The 12,118-nt window shown below is 38.6% G+C and overlaps 1 protein-coding gene across 2 annotated transcripts in view; it reads left to right on the forward strand.

Moving 5' to 3' along the window:
• The window catches only part of LOC5576886 (netrin-B), a 291,349-nt gene that overhangs the window by 266,845 nt on the left and 12,386 nt on the right, over positions 1–12,118 (forward strand). For both annotated transcript variants that reach the window (XM_021847737.1, XM_021847730.1), the window contains exon 5: positions 429–524. In XM_021847737.1, coding sequence (XP_021703429.1) covers positions 429–524 — 96 coding nt within the window. The remainder of the gene's footprint in view (positions 1–428; positions 525–12,118) is intronic.

Genomic DNA, 12,118 nt, shown 5'->3' on the forward strand with positions numbered 1-12,118 from the left:
ACATTACATAAACTTTGCAATTAGAATAAATTGACAAATTGAAGTGAAATTTGGGAAAAAGTTACACCACGTTCAAGAGTTCAGCTTAGTCTTTCTGGTACTTCAGATTTGTGCTCTTAGAAATTCGAGGTGTGGTTTCGATTCATCGTCACCTCAACGTTTAAGATTTTGAAACAAGAAAATACGCAAAATATTAGTATTTCTTCATGTTTGAACTATGAAAAACTTCAAAAAGATTTCTCAAATACCCGAGGTTGAATATTTTGAACATGAAAGCTGCATAATAACCACTTTTAGGCATGGCGTGGCACCGTTGCTGACGTTGGAGATGATATCGAGGGCGTTAGGGAGAGGGTGCCAGGAAATGATTTTGCAAAATTCATGATTCGCATCATAATTGCTTTCCTTTTGTCTCGTCCTCCCAACAGAGATCCCGCGAGTGACGATGGTCAACCACCAGGCGCAGAACACGGCACCGGACTCCTATCAGTACGATCCAGATGCGAGTGAAAGTACCAAAGAAAGTGAGTAATTAATTGCTCTGTTTTGGCTCAGCCCATCTATCATAGCTTCTTTCGTCCGTTCGTTTGATTTTTGTGTGACTAAAAATCCGTGGATTAGGGTCCTCGTACCAAAAGTCGATCAGCTAAGAACAAATGTTGATATCAATCAAATTATAAAACCAGTCCTATTTTTTAACGTGATGTAAAGGCTTTTTATCTTCATTTTGTAAGAAAAATAAGAAAACTATTGCAAAATATGTTGTGCCAGGTGCTATTTATATAAGTATCATTGATTCACAGCTTGAATTTGGCCAATAAAAATATTGGACAAATTCAAGCTGTGAATTAATAGTGCTTTTATAAATAGCACCTGGCACAACATATTTTGCAAAGGTTTTCAGCAAGACGGCAGTGAAAAGCCACAAGTTTGACTATAGGAGACTGACTTCTAAAGGAACACTCACCCTAGCTACTGTTTAAATCTATCCCCTCCGGCCGTCACCATGACAGCGTGATCCGAACTGCAACTTTTGGAGGGGACATGGTTGACGAAGTAAAAGCACATCACGTAGCATTTGGTAGTGATAACTCACGTTTGCAACGCCTTCTTTCGGAGAGATTTCACAGATTTTTCAGACGGTGTGGAGGTCTCCAACTGCCCGACTTTTGTATGACCAGATAGGGTCATCAGATGCTACAGCTGAATTGTAATTTGTGTATTACTCCGGAAAGGATTGAACCGTGTTTTACAATTCCGGACTGTATACAGTTTGAAGATAATTTTGCAAGGGTGATACAGCAACGTGCAAGCATTTGAATTCATCAATCACGGGTTTCCGAATTTGAAGAAACAGTGCAGTGACTGCGGCATGTATTAGAAATCGATTCTCTGTTCTGCGAATATGTCATTATAAAGTTGAGCGAGCTCGTGGTTCATCCTTCGCCGCCACACACCGTTCTCCTACACGCCACCGAAGATCGTCCTTAGTACCCGGCGTTCAAAAACCCCAGGTGCTAGCAAATTTTCCTCGAGCATAGTTCACGTTTCGTGCCCGTAGAGCACTACTGGTCTCATGAGTGTTTCACAGATGATGCGCCTTAGTGTTTCCTGACTAACGTTGTTGTCAGCTGTCAGCATGGATCCGAAATAGACGAACTAGGGAGTCGATGCCGGTTATGGACCCTTTGCGTATTATGGACCCCCTACAGAAAAAAAATAAAAGTTAACACTCAAAGCAACCTTAGTTTTATAAAAATTCACGGGAGAACTTCGTTTGGTCTGAAGTGTATAAATACAGATTTGTGAACAATTTTGTCAATGAAACTGTTGGGAAGTCACTACCAGGAAAATGCAAACGCCTTTTTAGTAGCCTGTAGTCAGCGCAGCTTTAAAGCTGAAAGTTTATTTTAAGCGATAGATTATCTCAAATGGTACTACTTTATATAGTAGTATAGCTTACGTATATGTTTGTTTCTACAATGCTACAACTTCCTAACGTAGTGCTGACTCCAACTGCCCTATACTATAATAACAACAATGTCAATTGAGGTCTTATGCAATTTCAGAGCTACTCACAGTTCCAATTACGTACTAGTCGGATCGGGTTTATTCCAGTAATCCGTATAGCTAGCCGTGTATCGCTCCAACTGCTAAATATGTTAAATTTAGTGGTAATATAATTACATTTTCACTTATGGTCAAACCTGTCTGCCAAGAATTAGCTTTAGCGTTAGCGTAGTTACGGTATATTTCGTAGATTGGATACTAGTTATATTTATTTTTATTTTCGATAATCTCATTCAGATTGCCTGCAAGAACAAGGAAGGGGAGTATTCCTTGATCCAATCAAGAAGACCAAAACCATAAATATCGCTATTCCTGACCACGCCCATCTTTACCGTAACTTGGGATAGAGGAAGGAAATGTTGATGTATCACGTACTTAATGAAAGGCCACCGACTCAGCGACACCCTCATAAGTGCTACGGAGGTGGGGGTTGGGAGAGGTAAAAAGTCAGGATTCGCTTTGAAAGCTAGCGATAGACACAGAACATTTTTTGTTAAATTGTTTTTAATTGTATATCATGAATCAAGTGTGGGTATCTGCTTATTAATAATTAAAAAGCAGAACCGATCCCTCCAGGGTCATCGGTAGGAAAAAAGAAAAAAAATAACAGAAGCAAAACCGCAGCGCGTAATACCTGCAGTATTTCTAAAACTAGGTATTCGAAAATTGAACATTAGGAACAAAAAAAACGTGTTCAACTCATTACAAAAAACTAACAAACGCGCATATTTGTGGTTTAACTTTAAAAGCTCAAAAACGGAGAAATTGTGGAAATAGTGGCAAATTCAAAACATATTTCCTTCCACACGCGAAGCACATGATTATCCGTAATCCTAAACCGACCGACGATGTCACAAAAAACCGAATCGTTCCAGCGGCAGTTACCAGGATTGAGCTATTGCTAACAATATTCAGATAATAATTTGGAACGAACTCACCGGATCTCCCAATTGGGTATAGCTGCTAAAGATGACCAATATATTTCCAACAGTTACCACGTACACTCAACTGGAGTGTAATTTCACTAGCAAGAAACCGAACGTCCCTACGGCACACCACAACACATTGTTCCTTCGGAAACCGAACCACTTGTCCTTCTTTATACTAGTAATATGACTACAATTACATTTTTCACCATAAACACATTGCTCATATACCGTTTTGAATCATATTACGGACAGCTTCAAATTCCGGACACTCTACTTTGTATGGGAAACATTTCAAACGAAATGTTTCAATTTTTGCTGCTCAAAAGTTCTCACTTTCGAGGCTCGTTTTAATAAGCTTTTTCCATAAAAAATCTATGCAAACTTATAATGTCCAACAGCCTTAGATGTCTCTTTAGTGGCTTGACGACTTCAAATTGTCGGCGTTAAGTCAGAGTGGACCAAGTGACATTTTTCATATTTTGAGAAAAACGGGCTCAAAGTCTAACGCTTTGTATATTTTTATCTCAGTAAAATTTTGGTTCAATATTTCTACCCATCCTTGTGTTACTTTCAAACAATATAATGTGAAGTGATAAACATGAAAAATCACAATCCGAAACTCTGATAGAACGATTTTTTGATGGACTATGTGCACTTGGTCCACTCTGACTGAACAATTTCAAGAAAAAGAACAATCATTCAATGCTTGCGTGGTCAAACTGGGTGCATATCTTTAAGATGAACATTTTATCAAGACCCTTCAACATCAGTATCGTAAATTCTTCAATAATCCATATCTTCAATCTTAAAATCAGTGGCATTACGATACCTTGGAAATTAAGGTTTTGAAGGGTCAGGGCGTTGAAGACCAGAAATATTCAAATATGCGTTCAGTCAGAGTGGACCAAGTGAAAATCTTGAGTACCGACCAAAATATACTGGTCCAATAAGCGGGTTCTAGTACAGTCCATACATACACCATAGAACTACCATAAACTTCTATCGAACTCTGAAATCGACTCAAAAAATGCAATAATCAATCAGTTTGTTGCTTTTTGACACTCTATCTGCACAGAAATTGCTGCAATTTCTGTTCACCTACTCAAATACGGTAAATGGCCAGATATCAAAATAAGATCCCTTGAATTATGGCATGTTTATGAGTTTCTATTGATGGATGGGAAGAAGAATCATTCCATGTCGAAAAATTTGGAAAATAACTTGAAATGTTTTGCATTTTCTAGACTTTCTCAGCGCATCGATCGTTTTCGTTGTTATGGTTAAAAGCACTTGGTCCGCTCTGACTGCATACTTTTATTGATTTTTATTGATCATCCAGAGAAAATTTGTTACATATCTCTCCCAGTTTTCAACATTGATCAAATTGGATCAAAGTGAAATGGAGATAACGTTATTTTGCATCTTATGGCAGAATAATCCAATTTTCCCAAGTTTTGTACTTGGTCCACTCTGACTTAACGCCGACCAAATGATGGTTTGACTTTTCTATTAATTATTTCCATGAGCTGTCCGAAATTCGAATCAAAGTGTCCGGAATATGAGGCAAAAGTGAGGGAGCGTCCGGAATAAGAATCATGAAGAGGCCACACATTTCGGTTAAATTAAAATTATTCAACTTGCGGAAGCGTATTCTTTACCCACCATTCGAAAGCTAAGGGATTCCGACGCTCGATAACGCTGAGAAATCATACCGAATAATTTATTTTATATGCTCTATGCTGAGTTATACTTTACTAAGGCCTTAAGTGTCCGTAATAGGAATCAAAACGGTAATCCCACCAGTCAAACTTAAATTCACAAGCCGAATCGAAACTTGACGAGCGCGAGAAAAACTGCAGCAAAAATTTAGAAACGTCCGTCCGAGGTCACGACTTGCTGCGATCGCTATCAAACCTGTCTGCCCTGAATTGCTCTCTAAACTCTAATTTGCTACTTGTTATAAATTTAATGATAAAATTCACTTTAATAGTCCAAAAATATCTTCCTAGCTCATAACACGTTTTGAACGATCTATGCTCCATATGACATATGGCTATGCTCCTGTTCATACGTCGCTGACAGACGATAGACGTCAGTTTGCAAAATATCGGTACTCACACTACCCAGAATCGGTCGCACACTCGGAGCTTCAGACTCATATTCGAACTTTTTCTCCCGCAATAGAAGACTATCTCAGGTACTGTAATCCGGGGGCAAATTGATCACTGGGGTGAATTTGATCAGGTCGGTACCAAATAGCATTTCCTTTCAAGGATGCTTTTTACTTCGTTGCCATCACAGACATTCCATGTTTTCTACTTTATAGGTGTTTAATGACGGTTTTAAACTATTTCTTTTTTTATTTAGGTCAGTTTTGCATAGAAATATTTACAGTTTTCGAAGGTGTTAGCAATACTGTTCGAAACGTCGGTACTAAACAATCCACTGGTGCTAAGCCTGCATGCAAACTTTGAGTGTTAAAAATGTTGTGTAAGCTTCAGTGTGAACTGCTGAACTCATTTCTGAAATCGTACAGCATTACAAGAATATTTTTTGCTTGTAAAACCGTTTATTGTTGAATAACGTGCTTATTTCAAGGGAAATTGCATAAATTTAGGCGTGCAGATTTACAAAGTTTAATTTTGCAATAAAATGATGATATATATGAGTTTTAAGAATTTTGACATCATTTTCAGATTCAGGAGACCCAAATTTAGTAGATAGGGAAATTTTACATACTTAAATATGCATTATTATATAATGATCAATTTCGCCCCAATGTGTCATTTTCAATTTTTGAAATTAAAACTAATTTTATGAAATGTTAAATTTTATTTCATAGAAAAACGATCACATAAACTGATAAAGATTAATGAAATACTGATTTTACCGAAATAAATTTTAAAATTTTTGAATTCCAAAGGAAACCATGACAAAAAGTTGTGAAAAAGTGATCAATTTGCCCCCGGATTACGGTAATTGACTATTTCGTGGCCACTCCTTGCTTCGATCATATCTTTCGATGGATAATTCATCGAATGAGGTACAAGATATGGTCACTGTGCTACAGCGGAACTGTCATAGTCTAAACCCTAAATTAGACACATTTAAGTTTTTGCTTCACAATTCCGATTGTGATATATTTACACTCTGTGAAACATGGCTTTCTTCAGAAGATGATCTTAACTTCTACGATTTTCACGTTAACGGCCAGGATCGAGATGATAATTACGGGGGAGTACTTTAGGGATGAATAAGTGCTTTTCATTCTACAGAATCCCAATACCGACTCATCCAGGCATAGAAATCGTTGCTTGCCAAATAAACGTAAAGGGTAAAGATCTTTGCTTCTGTTTCCTCCAAGAGTTTCAATAAACCGCCGTCTTCTCTGGAATGCAGTCTTCATGCTCTCATCCCCAGTTTTAATGCTGGGTGATATGAACTCATGATGATGGGGCCCAGATAGCCGTAGTGGTAAACGCGCAGCTATTCAGCATGACCATGCTGAGGGTCGTGGGTTCGAATCCCGCTGGTCGAGGATCTTTTCGTAAAGGAAATTTTCTCCATTCCCAGGGCATAGAATATCACACGATATACACATGCAAAAATGATCAATCGGCAAAGAAAGCTCTCAGTTAATAACTGTAGAAGTGCTCATAAGAACGCTTATCTGAGAAGCAGGCTTTGTCTCAGTTGGGACGTAACGCCATAAAGAAGAAGACTGAACTCACATGGTACTGGATGGGGCGAATCTTATGACGATTATAAAGCGGCTACATATTTTCTATGACTTAAGCGACGATATCAACTTGAATATTTTAAACACAGGTGAAGTGACACGTATTTCATCCGACGGCAAAGAAAGCCGCAATGACCTGTCTCTGGGTTCAAGTTCACTATCGTTCGATTGCATGTGGAAGGTGATCGATGATCCCCATGGTGGTGATCACTTGCCCATAATAACCTCTATCAGAAACAACTGTGAAAGGTCAGAACAGTCAATTCAGGTTCCTTTTAACCTCACCAGGAATATCGATTGGCAAAAATTTGCATCAGCGGTAACTTTCGGTATTGAATCATTCACCACTCTCCCACCATCGAATGAGTGTCGATTTTAAACAGAATTGATTTATGCAAAAATGCATTAGAATCTCAAAGACAAAGAGTTCCAAGTGCGTCCTTCAAAAGAAGACCAGCCACACTTGGTTGGGATGATGAATGCACCCAGTTGTACCGAGAAAAATCTAATCCCTTTAAAGCTTTTCGTAGATATGGTACCTACCTCAGAACTTTATTTAGAGTATTCGAAACTCGAGAGAAAGCTGAAGAATCCAAAGCAAAGAAGCGTAGGAATCTATGACAAAAGGTCGAATGGCAAAAAAGGTCGAATGGACAAAAATTTCGGAAGACCAAAGGCTATACTCTGTAGATTAAAAAGCAAGTTGTCACTAAACTAAGCACATGCGCTAAAGCTTAAATAGACGTGACGAAAACGCGCATATATTCAGAAAGACCGTGCTGAGCTAGGTTCAATTTCAGCTGGTCAACGATCTTTTTGGGGTGAAATTTCGTTAGACTTTTCAGGTCGTAGTGCATCCAGAGTTACTGTGTACGTGCTGTAGCCTTATGTGTAGGCTCACCAGTGCACTGTACATTTTGAGACCTATGTTGGTTTCTTTCTCAATTCGTCTCAAAAATTTACAACGAGAATCAAAATTGTAACTCCTGGATTGCGCGCCTTCGACCGTATCATGCAGTCCATCTAGACACCTGCATAATGAGGTAATAGTAGTTTACGGAACAAGTTGCAGAATAATGATTTTCACAGCACGAGTCGTAAATTTATTCTACGACTACGAGGCTTGCCGAGTGGGATAATTACGACGAGTGCTGTAAAAATCGAGTTCTGCAACGAGTTACGTACAACATTTTTTGCATCTTCGTAGAAAACCATTTGAGGGTATCCGAAATTATATCGGAAAGCGTCCACCATTATTTTGCAATTTCAGAAAAAAATGATGTGTTATGATTCATTACGCAACTCAACCTGTAAACCTCAACTCAGAGCATGGGTAGATTTCAGGTCGTCGGTAGTGCGACATCACACCCGCATTTCTTGAATTATCTTTTCACGGTTGGGATTGCAGATCTAATAAAAAGCATGATGCACAAATGCAAAAATGGTCAAATTATCAGAAAAGCTCTCAGTAAATGCTTGAGCAGTTGAGAAGCAGACCTAACCCTAATTGGGACGCAATTTAAAAAAAAATGATTATTAGTCCCTAGTGCTAATTGAAATCAGTCGAAACCAACAGTCAGGTAAAACTCTAATGCATAGCCCTCAAAACCGCAAAACTTTAAAATAGGAAAATCGTTTGTTAAAAATGCAATTGAAATGCCCATAAACTATAAAGCATAAAAAACAGCCGATATTTATAAGAAGGCAACATTTCACTCGAAAAAAAAATCAAGCAGGATGTAAATGTGTTATTAATGAAGAACAGTCGATGTTTAAAAGAAGGAATAATCGTCTATACAAGTGTCTACAACAGTATAAAATCTTTATAATATATTGCTCCAAAAGAACAGCAAATGTTTAAAAGAAGGAAAAATCTCAATTAAAAATGAATCAAACAAAAAGCTAATAATAATTACTCTATGTTGTGGAGTACCAATATAATTAAAACCGACGTTCAGAAAATGAATCTTTTGTTTGGAATACAATTGCCTTAATACAAATTATTGCTTCAAACGGTAATTATAAAAACAGCTATCATTTAAAAGAAGGAAAAACAACAGATGAGAAAGGAGAAATTTGAGGTCAAAATGTTAGCAACTGAGTGTACGATAATCTTTTCAACGGTACAATTTAGAACTTTAGTCCATTCGACCTTTTGTCCATTCCACCATTTTTACATTCGACCTTTTGTTTCTTTGGACCTTTGGTCATTCGGCCTTCTGTCCATTCGACCTTCTGTCCTTCTGTCCTGGAACTTTCGTCCATTCGACCTTTTGTCCATTCCACCATTTTTACATTCGACCTTTTGCCCATTCGACCTTTTGTTTCTTTGGACCTTTGGTCATTCGGCCTTCTGTCCATTCGACCTTCTGTCCTTCGACCTTTTGTCCTAAAACCACTCAAACGGTACCACCTTCCCGGTTTAGGGACAAAACGTCGAAACCCTAAATGTCGAATGCCAAAACGTCGAATCCCAAAACGTCGAAAGGGACAAAACGTCGAAGAGACAAAAAGTCGTAAGCAGTTATTTTTCTAGTGAAGGTTTCATGGACTAGGTAAAAAATGGTTGCGATGCGAACGGTGTCCGAAACAGCAAAATTTTAAATTTTCATCAAAGTTAGCTAAAATTGTCATATTCATTAAACATGCCTTGTCATTTCATCTCACTCCAGCCGTTTAAATTCGCCCCGGGGAGCTTACATTTTTCTTTTTTTTTCTACAGTTCGTGAGCGAACTAAATTTAAATTTCCACTAAAGCAATGTGTATCGAAATGTGGGAATTACACCTGAGAGCGTAAAAATTTTGCTATAGATTATTTTGTTTTTATTGAAACAATATCTTTTATCATCGATAGACTTAATTTTTTTTACTTGTGAATAGTTTCCTTGCTTTTTGTTGATAAATTATTTATTTTTATGCAACACACTCATTCTTTGAATAAACCTTGGACTTCAATTTTATCATATTCACAATTGGATTTTAAATAATTAATGAATTCTTTATTCTTTTGAAAATACTCATTCTTTCATCGAAAAGGTACAATTTAATCAATTTAATAACTTGCTTTACCGAAACAGATATTCTTAATCAGGATGTTCAGCTTTTTTTTAATATGTACTATTCAATCGATTTCTATACATTTGACAGCATGTTTTTTTTGTAGAGAACGACATATCGTTTAAACACTAAATAATGAGTTTTGGATATTTAATGTTTTATTTTTTCTTAAAAACCAGCCAAAAATAACGAAATTGCGATGAACACATCGTAAGGAACGTATTTTTCACAGCTATAACTGTTAAAATATTTTTAAAGATTTTCTCTTAATCGAATAGGTCAACGTTTTGCAAGGAAAACTCGTATTTTTTTTCTTTTAGACATACTGCACTTTCGACGTTTTGGAATTCTATATTTTGTCGTTCGACGTTTAGTCCCTTCGCTTTTTGTCCTTTCGACGTTTTGGCATTCGACATTTCGGCATTCGACATTTTGTCTTTCGACGTTTTGTCCATTCGACGTTTTGTCCTTTCGACGTTTTGGTATTCGACATTTTGTTTTTCGGTGTTTTGTCACCCAACCCACCTTCCCATCGGGAGTACTCCACAGAATGCATTGTAGCGGCGTGTCCTATAAACCCGTCCATATTTGCGCAAAATATTTTCTCGACATCAGCTACGACTATCACCTGACAAATTTTATTGCGGATAACGATCGACCTCAGATCTTGCTGAATGTCTAGTCCAGCATACAGTGCGTCGTTCAACGATACAGCCGTAACCGTTTTGCCGGACGCATCGAAGACCACTCTAACCTTCGTCGTAGTACTTGACTTCTTGATAACTGGATGGTGGGGCAGAAAACACCGTTTAACTACCTTTTCTTCGCTTTCGTCCACCGAGTGACCGAGCTCCAGTCATGCAGCCGCTATACTGTTTCTGGAGACGTTCGTCTCTTGACAAACTTCGTTCCACCGCTCGCAGCCGCTTCAGAACGATGTCCTTCAATTCACCGAGTCCTACCAAAACCTCGTTGTTATTGGGAAGCTGTATATCGTCCATCCGAATCTCGCTTGACTGTGCGCTCGTACTGCTCCTCGCAGCGCGCTTCTTCTGAAGAGTATTTGCTAAGGGCTCCCACTTCCTCGCAGGACCAAAGCCGTTCCATTAGTTTCTCCAGATTATCTGAAATGTTGCCATGTTGCAAGTGTATTTGGTACCTTGATTTCGCCTGTCTTTATCCACCCAAAAACGGACTCGGTGAGTACAGGCAGGCCTATGATCAACTTAATTTCTCTTCCAGACGGGAACAAACTGAAGAAAGCTTGGATTTCTAACATTCCTTGATCGGAAAAACTCCGGATCGACTAACTCGATGTCCATCGGTATGCCCCATCAATTTGCCCTAACTGTAGAGGTTGGAAGGCAAGCTGTGATCGTCGATAAGACCAGAAATACCATCGTTCGAGAGTATGACGTAGTTCGAGATTTGATGGCTGCCTTGATTTTACGAGATGCTCTTGTGACAGACTGTCCAATACCTATAATTGAAATGTTGGCCTTTTGAACGGAAACCTTCATTAGCTGGTACAGGTTTTCTGAACAACTGCTGTAGCCAGAAAAATCTGCGATGAAATACATTGTGCCGCGTTGGAAGAAATAGATTCAACCGCTGAGGCATTCGCTGCCTTCGAATTTGTACTAGTGTTGTTTTGCTGTGCACTGTCTCTCAGATTCGCCTTCCCTGAAGATTCTTGGCTTCCGTTTGTTTCTTGTGCATTGAAACACAGCAACGTATGGTGTCGAGCTTTACAATACTGACAAGGAAACTTCGATGAACATTTTCGGGCTAGATGACCACGCTTGAGGCAATTGAAGCAGAGTAATTGAGCCCATAAAATGGGGCTCTCTTACTAGTTGGTTGGATGGTCTCATTGTCACTCCTAAATTCGGCGTACAAAATCATGTCTGGGGTTTTGTTCAACAGATTGAGAAAGCAGCGTATGATTCAGTGAAGAAAAACGAGTTGTGACAAAGAATGTCGAAACAAGGCTTTCCGGCAAAGCTAATAAGACTGAATCGTATAATGCTTGAAGGTTTGAAACATGCTCCTTGGCTTTGCGGGCGATATCGATATCATTGGGATTGTACGTCGGGTAGAGGAAGAGGCGTTCGTATCTTTCAAGAAGGAGACAGTGAGGATCGGACTAACGATCAACACCGCAAAGATGAAGTACATTATAGCTGGTGGTCAACGTGTATCCAAACGTGTTAGTGGTAGCAAAATGGTGCTAGGTGGTGAAAAGTTTGAAGTGGTGGAAGAATTCGTGTATCTTGGAACACTAGTTACGTGCGATAATGATGTAACCCGCGAGGTGAAAAT

The sequence above is a fragment of the Aedes aegypti genome, chromosome 1 (assembly GCF_002204515.2).
Source record: "Aedes aegypti strain LVP_AGWG chromosome 1, AaegL5.0 Primary Assembly, whole genome shotgun sequence".
Taxonomy (NCBI): Eukaryota; Metazoa; Arthropoda; class Insecta; order Diptera; family Culicidae; genus Aedes; species Aedes aegypti.